This window comes from Eschrichtius robustus, chromosome 2 (genome assembly GCF_028021215.1).
Source record: "Eschrichtius robustus isolate mEscRob2 chromosome 2, mEscRob2.pri, whole genome shotgun sequence".
Classification (NCBI taxonomy): domain Eukaryota; kingdom Metazoa; phylum Chordata; class Mammalia; order Artiodactyla; family Eschrichtiidae; genus Eschrichtius; species Eschrichtius robustus.
Genome location: NC_090825.1, coordinates 35,733,579 through 35,750,941, shown reverse-complemented (window position 1 = coordinate 35,750,941; position 17,363 = coordinate 35,733,579). Strand labels below are relative to the sequence as shown.

Here is a 17,363-nt window from a genome sequence, read left to right as displayed (position 1 = left end):
CAGTCAAGTAACTCTGAGCTGTGTTTTATCCCTGACAAAACAATTATAGCTTATTTTTTATATAATTTTCATGAGATGAAAAAATTAATTTGAGAGAGAAGACCTAATCACCTAGAATTATTGTTGGTATAGAAACTCCTTTACAACTCCCCAAATGTTGGGCGATACTGCTAACTAGAATAGTTTTGTTTTAATAGTGTATAATTTTTCACTATAAATGAAGCCTACAGATAAAAATTGTCATAACCTCTTTAAAGGGCAATTTGATAATATTTGCCAAGATTTAAAATGCACATATTCTGTGACTTGGCAATTCTGCTGTCAAAAATTAAGTTACTTGAACATGTACACAAAGATTATGTACTGGTGTGTTTATTGCAGCACAGTGTGTAAAAGACTAGCAACAACCTAAAAGTGTATCAACAGGAGTGGTTAAGTAAATTATGGCATACCCATGCACTGAAATACCATGCAGCCACAGTGAAAAAAATTAAGTAGATTCATGAATGTTTCACACATTAAAAAGAGTTCAAGATAAATTAAATGGCGTAACGTTGTATTGCATGCTCCTGTTTGTTTGTTTCAAAAGTTCTGTGTGTGTCTGTTTATGGTTACTTGAAAATGCAAAGAATATATCTGGAAGGATAAATAAGAAAACGATGTCAGTAACTGCTTCTGGGGAGATCTATTTAAGTAGGAAAGAGATTCACTTTTCAGTGCACATCATTTGAGCTTCTGCTATTTAAAACATTAGTTTAATAAGCCCAATAAAATCCAGGAATTGTAAGAGATTAATTATACTTTAGATGTGTAGAAAGCACAGTCTTCCAAGTGCTTTTATCATTTTCTCTTATTTGCCACAACCCTGTAAAGTAGGAGTCATTATTCTTATTTACACAGACAAGGAAAGAGGCCCAAAGATAAAGTTCATCAAGCTGACAAAATGTCAGAACTGGAGCCTGGGAATTCCCTGGCGGTCCAGTGGTTAGGACTCGGCAATTTCACTGCCAGGGCCAGGGTTCAATTCCTGGTCAGGGAACTAAGATCCCGCGAGCTGCGCAGTGTGGCCAAAAAAAAAAAAAACCAAAAAAAACTGGAGCCTGAATCTAATTACGGTTTCCGGACCCAGATTTTTTTCTACAATTCCACACTACCTCTCTGGGCAACCAGGGAACAATTATTTGAAAACATGGTTACAGGTCATCTTTGGATTCTTTCACATGTGGTGTCCCACAGGCATATCTGTCAATATATCTGCTCTCTCCCCCCACCCACAAATCTTACCCTTCTATATTTTTCTTTCTAAATTAATAAACTTCCAATCATGTAGCCACCCAAATCAGAAAGCTGGGAGTCGCCTTCTCTTTTACCCCTACATCTCACCAATCACCAAACCCTGTTGATTCTGCCTACTTAATGTTATATCTCCAACCCTTTTTCACTATTATTGCCTTTATTCAATCCCCCATCCTTGTTTAGATTACTCCAACAGCCTTCGAATTAGACCCAGTAGGCTTCACCCACTCCAATCTATCCTGCCAGTTCTCTCTCTCTAAAGCATAAATTTAATCAGAAAACTCCCTGGCTTAAATTTCTTTAAAGTGACCCAGAGTCTTTCAAGATAAAAATCTAAACTCATTTAGAGCACTTAAATGAAAATAACTACATGATCTTAGCCTCATCTCCCATCACTTTCTCTCTCTTGTCCTTGAACCACTGGGAGATCGTCCATGATGCCTAAGTGCACGCCACATGGTCAGCCCTCTAAACTCTTTAGCTGCATCTCCTGGCATTTGGACCCAATCCTCCAGTCATAACAACCTGCTAGCAAGTACTCCAAATGAGCGACTTAACTCTCCTCTATGTCTGTGTACACTTAATTTCTTTTGTCTGGAATGCTCATCTCCTGGCTAACTCCTTTTCCTTTGGGAGTCATAGGGTAAACCCTCTAGGAAGCCATCCTTGTCTCTTTCATCATAAACAGCACAAGCAGGCATTCCCATAAGACTCTGTGCTTACCTCTATCAGCACTTCGCTGATTGTGCCTGTTTGTCTCCCCTAACGTAACTGTGAACTCCTTGAAGGCAGGGACTCTAAGATTTATCTCCATGACCTAGCAGGCTGGCATTATCATCACTATTTTCCAAATGGAAACAAGGTAATTCAGGACAAGTAACAGCCAAAATTTTGCAAATCAAGCGTGGATTACTGTGCATGCTTTAAGAACATACAAGAAACCAAAGCACTAAACTAATGAAAGTATGCAAAATATGAAATTGAGAGGGCTGTATTATGTATATGTTGAGAGTAGGAAACAGGACCATTTATCTTTACACTTAGTTTGTTATAAGTGAAAAATGATCCACCCTTTATTAACACAAACACAATTAAAAACTGTTTACTTATGTTCCTCTTGAATTTACTAAATCACTGATCACATATGCTACTGTCTTGCCGCTAATTACTAGTACAATAATTGATGGAGGTTAAAAAAGACAACAAAAGTTCAGTCTGCTTTACATACTAAACTGTTCCTTCAAAGGGCATCTGGTTCTGTAATTTGTAACAACTGTTTAACTAAGGTACTTAAGTTATCTCACATCATTTTGAAGGGAAACACAGACATAAAACATAACGTGGGGCTTCCCTGGTGGCGCAGCGGTTAAGAATCCGCCTGCCAATGCAGGGGACACGGGTTCGAGCCCTGGTCCAGGAAGATCCCACATGCCGCGGAGCAACCAAGCCCGTGTGCCACAACTACTGAGCCTGAGCTCTAGAGCCCGTGAGCCACAACTACTGAGACCACGTGCCACAACTACTGAAGCCCGCGTTCCTAGAGCCCGTGCTCCGCGACAAGAGAAGCCACCGCAGTGAGAAGCCCGCGCACCGCAATGAAGAGTAGCCCCCGCTCGCCGCAACTAGAGAAAGCCCACGCGCAGCAACGAAGACCCAACGCAGCCAAAAATAGATAAAATAAATAAATTTTTAAAAAAACATAATGTGATTTAGCTCTATACTTTTCTGTTCAATCCAAAATACAATGTGCAGGACTTGGAAAGCATATTTAAAAACTTCCAAAATGGTCTGTGTTGTCCTATTTTCAAACAGGTAAGTCACTAGGTAATGTTTTGGGTAAAATAGACAACTGTTTCTACCTTCACACTGATAGGAAATAATATAAAAGTGATTATCTGTTGGGGTACTGGAAACTCCTATCAAAGTGTGCTAGTTACCAAGTAACATTTATTTACTAAGTTGTGCTGCACATACACCAATGCTTTTGCAAAACGAATCCACAGTTACCACAAACATGTTCATCAGAAGACCATTAACATAGGTGCTTATTTGTTTTTTAAGGACCAAAAACTATACCTTTAGGCAGTTTCCAAATATACAACAGGTCTTTACATATAATGTTTGTAAAACCAGAAAGCATTTCCCCCAAAGATTTCATGAATGCCTGTTAGTTACCCCAAATTAGTTACCTTAAAGCCTTCTAAATTCATAGTGAGCCTTTAAGTAAATTAGGAGAGTCCCTTGCTGCTCACTTATTTATCCAGTTCCTGAGTATTACTACCAAGGGTCTGAATAGTGAGGGATACCACACTATTTGAATCTATCTGTTTTCTCAGTTTCAAGTAGTATGTAGCACGCAACTCTGGACAGCAAGGGATCTATGAAAAAATTTCATCCAAAGTTCTCCAAACTCTAGCATCAAAGAGAAAGATTCTGAAGAGTGTGGGATAACTATATTGTATTCACTGTATTAATAGTCTCAACAGCCTTAACCATCTCACATAGTAAGAACTTGGGAACAAGTGTCCAGAAGTCTGACACGTAGCACTCTGCAGCAACTGCTTTCCCCACCCCTTTGTCACAGTGGGTTTAGGGACTCCCCAAGATTCCAAGTCATTCGTGGTGGTAACTCCTGTGTATGGCACAGAAGACCTAGCAGAGAAAGCTTGGAGTGTGGGACCAAGGACGGGGAATCTGACAGGAAGAAAAATAGGCTCAGGGATGGATGCAGAACTATAAGGGCCAGAGGTTCTAAGGTAGACTCCCTGGACATCTCCCTCATGTCTGGGATGGCTCTTAGGAGAGTACAGAGACCTTACCCTTTTCATCTCCCTGGCTGTGCACCAGTCTTGACATGTTTGCCCTTGGAGAGATGAAGGAGATGGACAAATACTGCCTTCCTATCTGCCAGGTCAAAACAGATAACCAAATGTATGCAAAGGTATAAACATATTTGGGATTGTTTGCAAATGTACCCATCTATGTAATGTGTTAACATAAGGCAGGGAAAGCAAAAACAGTAACAGTGAAGTTTCACTGTAATTAAAACCTCATAATCTATAACCCTTAATAAAGAATCACAAACCGGGCTTCCCTGGTGGCGCAGTGGTTGAGAATCTGCCTGCCAATGCAGGGGACACGGGTTCGAGCCCTGGTCTGGGAAGATCCCACATGCCGCGGAGCGATTAGGCCCGTGACCCACAATTGCTGAGCCTGCGCGTCTGGAGCCTGTGCTTCGCAACAAGAGAGGCCGCGATAGTGAGAGGCCCGCACACCGTGATGAAGAGTGGCCCCCACTTGCCGCAACTAGAGAAAGCCCTCGCACAGAAACGACCAAACACAGCCATAAATAAATAAATAAATAAATAATTTTTTAAAAAAATTAAAAAAAAAAAAGAATCACAAACCATTTTATGTATTTTTTTTAAAAATATAAAAATTGGCAAGAAGTAAGAATGAAAATTACTTTCAAAGTTAGTACTGATTTTGCTTTGAAAGCATAAATATTTCAGCTAATATTATAAAAGCACTGTGTGTTCAGCCGGCACATTAGGGAACACAGGAAGTGGTTCCTGTGGTGCTAATTAAAAAAAAAAAAAAAAAAAAGGATTTAGACACTTAGCTTCAAGTGAATGTGGAAAATCTATACTTTTAACATAAAGTATTTGCTAATTACCTGTATGCTTTCGAAGATGCTCTTTAAAATGTCCAAAGTGGTCAAACTGTTTCTCACAGTACTGACATATGTGAATTTTTTTCCCAGTTCTTTGCTTCTTACTGACTCCACCTTCTTCAAGGTGGTAACAATTGAGGTGCTGTTTCCATGCGCTCTCCCGAAGATACCTTTTATTGCATATTTCACACTTGAAACTCTCAGTGGAGTGTGATTTCATGTGTTCCTTAAAATGGTAAAACAATTTAAATGAACGGTTACATTTCTCACAATGGAACAAGTCCTTCACATGTGACAGCTGAAGTTCCACAATTTCAATACCTTCTACCTGTTTGCTTGTGGGGTCAGAGGCACAGCCATCTTCATCTTTAATCTGCCCTTTTCTATCACCTTGACGGTACTTGCTGGTGATATCTGCCAATAATGCCAGAGCGGAATCATCAGAGGAACCTGTGCTCTGAATATATTTTATGGACTGCCTGGCAGTAGCCACATCCTCTAATGTTTCAATGCCTTCATCTTCCACTTCGATTGTGCCTTCAGCAATCTCCACCTCGATTTCAACAGGTTCAGATTCTGCAGATGGCAATGACTCAGTGATAACATTTGAAGTTTCTGCAATCTTTCTTTTTTTTGCTTCACTTTTTCCTGTGGTAGTTTCCTCTAGTGGAGCTGAGTTTTCTTTGTTCCTGAAATACACAATGTATGGATTAAAAAAATCTATAAGATCAATCAAAATCCTACCAGGCTTTTTGGAAGAATTGATAAGCTGATAATAAAATTTGTATGGAAAGGCAGAAAACAAGACTGTAAGACTTATACTACCTGATTTCAAGACTTACTATAAAGCTACAAAATTAAGACAATGTGATATTGGTGAAAGGATACACATGGAGATTAATGGAAGAGAATAAAGTCCAGAAATAGATCTACACATATATAGTCAACTGACTTGCGAAAAAAGGTTCCAAAGTAATTTAATGGAGAAAATATAAAACAGTGGTGTTGGAACAACTGGTATCTATATGGGAAAAATAAACCTTGACCCCTTCTCTCATACTATACACAAAAAAATTAAAAATGGATCATAGACTTAAATGTAAGAACTAAAACTATTACACTTCTAGAAGAAAACAGGATAAAAATCTTTGCAACACTGAAAGATTTCTTAAATAGCACACAGAAAGCAGAGACTTTCAGCAAACATTGATAAAATGGATTTCATCAAAATTAAAAACTTGGTCCTTTGAAATACACAGTTAACAGAAAGGCAAGCCATAGACCAGGAGAAAATATTTGCAAACATATATCTGTCAAAGGTCTTTATATAGAGAGAATACAAAAAGAATTCGTACAATTCAATAAACTCAACGGCTTAAGACCACTGTTGGGAGACAATTCCCCATGAGTCCCTTGTGTTTCTGCATATCTTGTGAATTGACAGCTTTGGTTCTGGACTAGTTTTCAAGGATGTTTGCTGAAGAGCCAACAGCTTGGGAAGATAGAGTGGCTCCCTCTGGAGAAGAAGACACCTTTACTTACTGTCCAATATAATAATGTCCCCCACTGTGGGAGAAAGGTCAGGCAGGTTTGTTTGCAGCCCATTCTAAAAGATTTTGGTTTCCTAAGCTGGAGATCCTTCAGCTGTGATGAAAAACGACCACATGCAGAGCATTCACCTGGGCCACTCTATGTTACCCCTGTGGGACTTGAGGAAGGGAAAAGTGGCACAAATAGAAAACTCATGCTGCCTGCTGTGCAGAGAATAATAAAGTCCTTCTTTCTGACCTACGAGTCCCGTTATCTTCTATCAGCATCCATGAAACCATGGCAGGATAATTTCTTGGCTTGCAAGTAGGATAAAAACTCAGATCCCTCACAGATCTTGCCAAAGTTTGGCAACCAAGAACAGGATGCTGAAAAAGACAAGGCTTTCTGGAACAGGAAGGATGAGACCTCACAGAGCAAATGGAATCTGAGGAAGTCTACTAGAGCTGGCAGTAAACCTGTTTACCAAATTGTATGGTCAACTGGGCAATAAATGGTCCTCTACTTATTTGCCTATTGCTCTGAGTTCAACTGTGTGCCCCCTAAAAGATATGATGAAGTCCTGACCCCTGATACCTGTGAATGTGACCTTATTTAGAATTGTCTTCGCAGATGCAATTAAGTTAAGATGAGGTCATTAGAGCAGGCCCTACTCGAACTAAGTCTTTATAAGAAGAGGGACATGTGGACCCAAAGAAGAGAAGGCCATATGAAAACACTGAAGGAAGACGGCAATGTGAAGATACAGGTAGAGATTGGAGGTATGCTGCCACAAGCCAAGGAACACCTGGGGCTACCAGAAACTAGAAAGGGCAAGGAAGGATTCTCCCCTAGAGGCTTTTGAGGGAACATGGCCCTACCAACACTTTGATTTAGGACTTCTAGCCTCGAAAACTGTGAGAGAATACATTCGTGCTGTTTTAAGACATGCAATTCATGGTACTTTGTTATGGTAGCCCCAGGAAACGAAAACACCCATTAATGAGGAAAAACTGAGAAGGTGGTTACAGGATGAGTACTGGTCCGTAAGTTTACGGACAGCTGCTGGAATGGTGTCCCAGTTGCTGCAAACTTGCTAGGGGTGGGGGAGGCAGGGGAGGACTTCCCTGCCAACTGGGTGGTCAGCCTGAAGTCTGCCCACAGTAACAATTAACACTAAGGTTCAAAGGGAGTAGGAGGGTGGAGATAGAAGGTTCTGCCCCTTTATAGACAACTTACTGTCACATGTACCTAAACCAAGTGTGTCAAGAGGGAAATTCACAACTGCTACAAGCAGAAACCAGTTGAGTCATTAGAACTTTGGCTGGTCCACATGGGAGATGAGGGGGCAACATAATGCTTGTAGAGCAAGGAAGAATTGCAACACCTGGGCCATCTCAGGGCTCAGCTCCTCCTGCAGTTTGTCATGTCCACCTCAGATCTATTTGGAGATGACTGTAAAAGGTTTGAGTTTTTTTGCAGTGGGTCCTGGCTGCCATAAGGGTGCTTTGGATGCTCTTGAAAAGACTTCTCTGAAGCAAATTCCTACGATGAGGCATTGACTAGTAAGAGTCTTCCTGCCCAACTGGGTTTATAATGCTGATGAAGATGAGTCACTGGGGAATGAAAAAAGGATCCAAAGCAATATAAAATTCTTTGGTCAGGCCTGCTGAAAAGCCCCCTTTTATGTTAGACCAGGAAAAAGTGTAAGAGACGTTATCATGACAGTGGGGCAGCAAATGTCCAAGATTAAGCTACACTCTTTAAAAAAAAGCCACCACTGCAGAAGTCAAGTCTGAGTCAGCTAAAAGGCATAAAGCACATGGCCCCAACTAGAAATCAATGTGGATGGGGCTACTGAATCAAGGAGTCCCCCAAACTGACACTGAGAGTGTCAGCAGTGATGACTCTGCTGCCTGATAGAGGGCTTTGAGTGGGCTGAAAACACTGGAGGTTTGTTTGGCTGGGCCACATGCAGCTCCAGTGCTGCTTGAAACCAAAATGTGCCTTGCTCACTGGCAGAGAATCACTTTCTCCCTCCACACCACTTCCCCCCCTTCTACCTTCCCTTTGCCTCTAACTTGACCTCACCAGCTTGGAGAAAGATAATTAGGATTGGAGCCAAGGTCTCCTTGTTCCCAAGGGTAAACAGTGAAGACACCATATATGCATCCAAGTATGCTGAGGAAAACTCAAGAATGGGAGAGACTCAAACTTCCATGGCTCTGTTTTATCCAGCAGGTGTCCAACTCACCATCCCACCTGGTTCCACAGAGACGAGGCGCTTACATTCAACTGATGGGGCTTGGGCAAGGTTCACAGCAGGAAAGGGAGGCTGTCCTGACCCTGTGGGTGGGCCTGATTCTACATACTGTTGTTGCTTTGACATCTGAATGCACAGCAGGGATTGATATGGCATGTGCATTTACCACTTCTCATCCCATAAGTACCAGAGATGGAACATCCCAATTGAGAAGAGCCACACGTAGAGAAGAGCTACTGGAACAAACTCCCCTAACGTTAGCCACCAGTAGCTGGGTCAGGATTTAGCACAAGTGTCTTATCTTTTGATATCTAAAATTTGTACTATACTGTTGATACCCTACTGACTGGCAAGCCAGAAGTCTCAGTCTCAAAGGCCCTGACCGTAGTGTTATGACACCTCTACCAGCAGAGGTTGCTGACAAATCCCAACAAAATTCAGAGGACTGCTCACCAGGTAAAGTTTCTTGGGACTAGACAGGCAGATTCACAACACTCAATCCCCTGCAGCAGTAAAAGAAAAACTGTTTTTTCACCTCCTCCCTCTTCCCACCAAAAATGAAGCCCAGGGGCTTCCCTGGTGGCGCAGTGGTTGAGAGTCTGCCTGCTAAGGCAGGGGACGCGGGGTCGAGCCCTGGTCTGGGAGGATCTCACATGCCATGGAGCAACTGGGCCCGTGAGCCACAACTACTGAGCCTGCACATCTGGAGCCTGTGCTCTGCAACAAGAGAGGCCACAATGGTGAGAGGCCCGCGCACCGCAATGAAGAGTGGCCCCCGCTTGCCGCAACTAGAGAAAGCCCTCGCAGAGAAACGAAGACCCAACACAGCCAAAAAAAAAAAAAAAAAAAAAAAAAATGAAGCCCAGCATCTTATTGGACTTTTTAGGTACCAGAGACAGTATGTGCCTCACCTGCACATTCTACTTTCTTCGTTATATCAGTCAATCTGCAAAACAGCGTCTTTTAAGTGGGGCTCCAACCAACAGGCTGCATTGGAAGTTTCCATCAAGCTGTGGCACAATCTCTACCTTAGGGCCCCAAAACCCTAACGACCTCTTTGAGCTGTAAGTCTCTGAGACTGACGCTTTTTGCAGATCAGAGCTTCTGGCAAAGGGAGATCGTCTGCACCCCAAGGTATTACCTGGATTTTAGACTTGCCAATTCCCTGACATGGCTACAAGGTACACTCCCTTTGACAAGAAAGGATTAGCTTGCTCCATGGACTCTTGTTAAGTGATGCCTGATCCATGGAAACTTTGAGGCTCTCTAGCCTGATACCGCCGTTTGGGAGTGTGTTAACTAAGACTTCATGACTAGCAAGGTTAAGATGTGCCCAACAAGTCTCACTGGTCATAAAGAAATAGTGACAGTCAAGAAAGCAGTTGGTCTCTCGGCTTTACATGAGAAAGTGGTAGCTCCCCCACGCTGCTGCCCAGAGAAAGCCACTAGATCGATGGGGTCTTTGATTCACTAATCGTTTGGCTAAGCAGAAGGCTGGTATTCACTGGGCTGCTGCAGATGCTCATCCTCAGCACCAACTCTGCGAAACCAAAAGTGGACATGGCTGCTCTGCTCAGAAGGCAGAACTCAAGGCTGTCTTCGTCGCTCTGGACGACACTCTCCACTATGAGCCTTGTTGTATTCTTACTGACTCTTGGGCTGTTGCAAATGGCCAAGCTGTCTGGGAGACCTGGAAGTCTTGGCAGATCAGACACCCATCTTTCCACAACTGTGGAAACGAAGAGCAGCTATTGATTCAACTCTCTGGATAACTGATTAGACGCTCATGGTAAAAGCCTGTTCTCTGATACCAACTGGAATCAAGTTGCTTATCAACCTACACTGCCCAGACTTCCATCACTGCCACCTAGGCCCAACATTATTCTGAACATGGTGACACATCCACCATCAGAGACTGAGCAGAAAGTCAAAGACCCTATGCTTCTGATGGAGAAGTTGCTACCGCATGTCAGACTTGTGACACCTGCCAAAGGTGGCCTGTTTGTCTCACGGTGAATGAGGCCAAATCATACAGGGCACTGTGTCCAACTGTTCCTGGCAGACCGACTACACTAGACCTTTCACCCCATCTCAGGGCTATCCCTGATGCCTCACAGCTACTGACACTTTTTCAGGTTACACTGTTGCTGTTCCAGTCTTAGCAGTTGGTTCTGGCCACACCATATGGCTCTTGAAACTAAGCTGTGTGATATGTTTAGCTTTCTGGACCATCTGCAGTCTGATAATGATGCACCAAAAGCTATTCAATTGGCTGTTAGTCAAGGTATTGTTAAAACTTCCAAGCTCCCTGCCATCCACAGATATTGATATTGTAGAGAATTGCAATAGTTTCCTCAATTACTGACTCAAAAAGATTTCAGACTCTACTTCCCTCACTTCCTCCTTGTCCAAAAGTCCTATTAAGGCAGTTTGGTCATCAAACTCAGCTCTCCCCAGAAAAGGATCATCTGTTTTTAGCTGCCTCCTGGGTAATGAGCAAGCCTAATGGGGTGGGAAGTTACATAAACCTAAATGGAAGTTCAGGATCTGTCCCGACCATTCACAGACACGATCTTTTTCCTTCTGCCTAATGGCAACCCTGGGACAGCCTGGTTGGTACCACCTCCAGGTGACAGCCTGGTCAAAAGTGGGCCTAGCAGATTCAAACCTAGTTCAAGTTCAGCCATCTGGACTCTCTTATTGAATGGACATCATCTTAGATCCTAAGAATAATGACCACTTGGTTGAATATACTGCTTGCCAAGTACAATCAGATTGGCCCTTGTGAGCCAAAGTGGGAGACATAACGGGTCTCTTAAGTTTTATAAAATATTCTTGTCCCTGACCATTCCAGATGAAAGGTCTGGGTAAGGGGAGGAGATGACTGGAAAAGGGATTAAGTTACAGCTACTGGAATGGGATACACTGATTTTGTGGAGGTGGAGGGAGAACCACCACCCTGGAACCTGGAGAGAGAACCTCTTAGACTCCAGGAGGTATGGGGGAAGAAGGGACATTAAAAATCTTTGTTCTTCAGAACTGCTCTTAGAGCCTTCCTCAGGTAGGAAGAGGCTCTCATGCAGCTCTCCCCAACTGTTGCAACTTGCTGGATCTGTCATCCCACGCCAGAGGGCTCTGACAACTGGATCACCATCTCCCTTAACTTTACCGAGAAGTATTTTGCAAACAGCAGGGGATGGCCAAGCGTCCTGCATGCCCCATGCAAAACACGAGACGTTTGCCCACCACCATTCCCAAAGCTGAGGCTCAGTTCGTGAGGTGGCTGACTGCCATTCAGCTGGCATCCAGGTGCTCAGGAAAAACAGAACAGACTGTACTGGCTGCCCTCAGACATTCAGTCCAAAAACAGGGCCGAGACCCAATCATTCTGAGCTGGGAAAGAGGGAGACCACGTTGGTGACAATGTCAACCTGTGCCCCTGACTGATGAAGGTCCCCCTTTGGGGGCACAGACAACTATACTTCCTGTGTGGAAGCCAGGTACTAACTTCCTTCCCTCCCAAAAATATGCCTTGCAACTCTTAGGTGGGAAGAAGGGACCATCCAGTGTTTAGGGAAACACCACTGGTAGATCACTTTCTCAGATGACCATGGAGGTCTCTCCAAAATGAGGCTACCCTTGGGACTTCCCCGGCAGTCCAGTGGTTAAGACCCCGCACTTCCAATGCAGGGGGCACGGGTTCAATCCCTGGTCGGGGAGCTAAGATCCCACATGCCGCCTGGGCAGCCAAAAGAAGAAAAGTGAGGCTACCCTTGGTTACTTGGGGGAGCGTCCTGGAGGAATAACTGACTTATTTACGCAAGCCCTACGGGCAGTTTTCCCTACAATGGGAGTCATCCAAATAAAAAGGTGGTACCTTTGTGCCTGACTCAAGACAATGTGATCAATGACACCACTTGGGCTCTGGAAGGTATTCAAGTCAGCCTCAAATCACTGGCCAGGGTTATTACGGACGCTTGACTTGCCCTAGACTTCCTCCCTGTGGGCCAATGCTCAGGCTGTGCAATTGCTAAAACATCTTGCGATACTTAGAGTAATGCTTAGGGCTAAGTGGAAGAGTCAATACACAAACTAAAGGAGAAAGCCACCTGGCTTTCTAGGGATTTGTTCAGTTGGTTGAGTGTAGGACCTTAGCGGGGGCAGGTGCACGGTTAAGCTTAGCACCGCAGGGTGGCCACATCCTGCTACTTGGGAGTGCTGTTGATAGTTGTCTTAATTAAATCCAGTGTAAGAAAAACCGAATGGATTAGGTCTCAGTCCCCTATTTGTCAGATTAATCAGAGTGGTCACGGAGTAGTGTGCTCATGGGAAAATTCACCAGAAGCTGAAACAGTGTAGAAGAAAACTCTCCATGGATCCCTCATGTTTCTGCATACCTTATACACAAACGCACTGGCAGTCTTTTGTTCTATCTTTTCAAGGTTGTCTGTACAGCGAATTGCCTTAGAAGATAGAGCCTGTCTTCCACCAGAGTGGAGGGCAGGTTCGTTTATTACCCAGAATAATAAAGATAACAGCCCCTCTGGGGCAAAAGCTGGGCAGGTTTGCTTACAGCTCATTATAAAAGATTTGGGTTTCCTAAAGCCCAGGGTTCCTCAACTGTGATGTAAATCACTGTGAGCACGGTACACACCGAGGCCACTGCATCATTCCCCACTGGACTCAGGGCGGGGCGGGGGCGGCAGCATGAGCTTCACGTTGATACGAACATGAAACTCATGCTGCTCCATATGCTGTGAGAGAAATAAAGTCCTTTCTGACGCATGAGTTTCATGCTTTCTGCCAGCATCCATAAAAATGTGGCAGGCCAACTTATTAGCTTGCAAATAGGATAAAGTCTTCCACCTGTCACAGTTCCTGATAATACCCCGATTTTAAAAATGGGCAAAAGATACTTCACCAAAAAAGATAAACAGATGGCAACAAAGCACATGAAAAAATGTTCAACATCATTAGTCATTAGGGAGATGCAAATTAAAACCGCTATATACCTACCAACGTGGCTAAAATGAAAAAGTACGATCATACCAAGTGTTAGCAAGGCCGTGGAGCAGTTGCAACTCTCATACACTGCAAGTTGGAATGTATCACTTTGGAAAACAGTTTGGCAGTTTCTTAAAAAAAAATTAAATACATCTACCATACAACCCAACTATTCCAATACTAGGTATTTACTGAGAGAAATAAAACCATATGTCCAAAGACCTACACACAAACATTCGTAGCCACTTTATTTGTAACAGTCAAAAACTGGAAACAACCTAAATGTCCATAACAGATGGTATATCCATACAATGGAATAACAATCGGCAATAAAAAGGATCCCACAACAACATGGACAAACCTCTAAAACATGACGCTAAGTGAAGAAAGTCAAAGACGAAAGACTACACGCCTTAGGAATCCATTTATATGACATTCTAAATAAGGTAAAGCCACAGTGATAAAAATCAGATCACTGGTTGCCTGGGGCTGGGGATCAGGGTCGACTGCAGGGTCATAAGAAAACTTAGGGTGATAGGAATGTTTTTATGTCTTGAATGTGGTGGTAGTTACACCACTGTGTACAATTAACAAAATTCAAACTCTACATTAAAATGGGTGAATTGTATTATATGTAAATTACATCTTAAAAGGCTGGGGAGGAAAAAATCTGTAAGGCAAATGCTTCTTCCTAACAAATAACAGGAACCTTCTCCTACAGTTTTAAATAAACAATGATGCAATTTCAGCAAAATAAGGTCCTAGTATTTTTTTTCAGTGCCATTCAAAAAGTGTACACTATATTCCAAAAATACTTGCATATTGCAAATGTGAGAAGAGCCTTATTCACCTTCCGTACCTGCAAAAGTTATACAATAGTCTACTCAATAGAGAGTTGCCTTCACCGGTTGATTTAAACACAACTACATTATGTAATTTTTATTCCTAAATTGTATAACATTATACACAGCCAATTATAAACAGCCAATATGTAATACTGCTATCTTTCTGAAGAATTCTTCAGAGTATACTGCATGCCTAACTGGTTCATGAAACAATTCAACATGCTACTATATTTATATTGTAAAGCGCTGACGGTCAATAATTATTATAAGGATCCCAGTCTTATAATAATAAACCTTCTAAAAGGTTCTAAATAGGCCTAGTAAAACAGCTGTACCCAGCTGTTCTTACCCAATGACTAGACACGTGAACTCAATTAAATGCCTACCAAATCCAACCTGGGCCGTTGTCACAGAATATATTCCAATGTTCTGTTACTCAGGACTTTCCCTGTAGTTAGATGCTACTCGCTACCGTGAGCAGCAAAGGGACCACACAGAACATGTTTTCAAAAAGTTCTCATACAGGATTTAACCACAAATATGATGTTGCCTCATGCATATATATTCCCCTAGTCTACCTCCATATTGAGAAGGTATGACCTAATCAGGTATATATCCTCAACACACCTCTATTTTGTTATCCATGTCTTAGCTCTCTCTGCAGGAGAATACTGGCTTGGTTTTAATGGGCATGCACCCATCCATCCATTCATAAATGTTTACTGCACACCTACTATGTGCCAGGCACTAGTCATCAGAGAAAATATACACACCATGCTCTTGTCAGAAAAGTCTAATCTTGAGCTGTCACCAAACTAATTAAAAGCTCATTAGGAGAAAAAGTATTTTTGGATGACTACAGTTCAATTATTTCTTAGTTATTCTAAGTTATATCTTTTGACTGAACCACATCAGTGAGTCAGACTAGATCATTCTGTCCCATGTGAAACTGATTTTACCAAATTGCACATTAGTGTTATACCACTGATCTATATTGAGGGTCACAAGAAACAAAGCCAGGAGATAATAACAACCCCTGTGCCAGACTCCATGCTAACCACTTTACATTCATTCATTCATTTAACCCTCACAAATAATCCTATGTAGAAAGCACCATTTTTATCCCCATTTGACAGATAAGGAAACTGAGCAGCTGATAGCAGACCGAGGCAGTCTGACTCCAGAGCTCTTGTTCTTAGACACTACCATGCCACTATTCATTATGTAAGATGTTGAGGTCTTTATTCATTGTATCACTTAATGTTTTCCTAATAACTTCCTATGAGAAATTGTGCATTTTAATACCAAGAATGGCTCCTAAGCAATTGATTTGTTCTCATCTTATTATAAATAATGTAACTGAGGTGTTTTTTTCCCCTTTTTCTTTGCGCTAGGTACTTCAGAACTCAGAGCTAGACTCAGCCCATCTAGCAACTGTACAGACTTAAACAGCATGCATTTTGGCCATCACATTTCTAACTTCACTGATTATCACTTCCACCTGGCCTATTTCTTATATCTTCACCGATTTCCTCACTTATTTTTAAACAGTACCATATTAATCTTTGTAAGCCAAACTGTTTTTAGAGTAAGTCTTGGTACAATTAACAACCTGAATCCGCAGAATAGTTTATAGGAACCCAGAGAACTCTTAAAAAGATGCCTAGTCCTCCTTATTTTATTAGAAACAAAGGATGCTACTTGAGTTAATATTAGCACAGTTTTTACATAAGGACAAGAAATCAAGCGTGAGGGAAAGAACAATCATAACCAGTAGAACTTTATAGATCCTTAAATACATATTCTTAATTTCAAAACATCAGTTCTTTACGGCATGATACATACAATACATTCTTGACTAACAGGGTGAACATGACTGAATATAACTACCTCTGCCTCACTAAGGAAATCAGTTCCTTATGGCATGACATAATAAATTCTTGACTAACAGTCAGGGTGAACATAACTGAATATAACTATTTGTTCCTCATTAAGGAAATAAGTAATTACCTGACTTCCAGGGCTTTGATAGCTTCTAGCATTTGTAGAAACTCTGCTGCTTTCCATACATCGTTGGCTTCTTCTTCTCCTTGTATCATTAATTTTGCTGTATATGTGAACTCAATCAAATGACGAAAGGCCATTTTACTAACACCTGTTAAAAAAAAAAAAAAAGACATGCATTAACATGTATTCACATTGATTCAAATCTTATAACATTTAGTAAAGAAAAAATAGAAGCCCAGTGTTTGGAAAATGATTAGTATTTGTCATTTTGGAAGATAATTTCCTGGCAGAATTCTCATTTACAGTATAATAATTTTGTAGCCAAGTTCAGCACTAACTAGCAAACTACTTTAAGATCTTTCCCAAAGACTTCCTAAGGCTCTTACAGAACAGTAAAATCTATCACTCAAATACACGAATGGGCTATTACATCAGACATGCTATGTTTCCTGCCAGGGAGCTCTGTGTCAACTCAGCTCCAAAATCATCAATAGCTTTCAAAAGCTTAGCAAATAAAGTTCAGTACCATTCTGCCTTTATTTCAAGGTCCTTCACATTATTTTTCTACTTACCACTATTTTTCCTTCCAAATTTTAAACTATATCAAACCCACACTATATACTGATCCTCAAACAAACCCTTCACTTTCTAAGAATTTCCTTGCCTTCCTTAACACCCTCCATCCTGAATGCTTAATCACCTTACCTCGACAAATCCTACCACCCTTGAAGGACCAATTTTAATGCCA

At 41.8% G+C, this 17,363-nt stretch overlaps 1 protein-coding gene across 6 annotated transcripts in view; it reads right to left on the bottom strand.

Annotated features, from left to right (window-relative positions):
- Positions 1-17,363, bottom strand: part of ZNF131 (zinc finger protein 131) — a 32,477-nt gene that overhangs the window by 6,178 nt on the left and 8,936 nt on the right. For 4 of the 6 annotated variants that reach the window (XM_068535296.1, XM_068535297.1, XM_068535295.1 and 1 more), the window contains 2 exons: positions 16,619-16,763; positions 4,973-5,658 (listed from right to left, as the gene is read on the bottom strand). In XM_068535296.1, the coding sequence (XP_068391397.1) occupies positions 4,973-5,658; positions 16,619-16,763 (831 nt within the window). Of the gene's footprint in view, positions 1-4,972; positions 5,659-16,618; positions 16,764-17,363 lie in introns of those variants that run through there. The other 2 variants (XM_068535298.1, XM_068535301.1) reach the window with 2 other exon arrangements.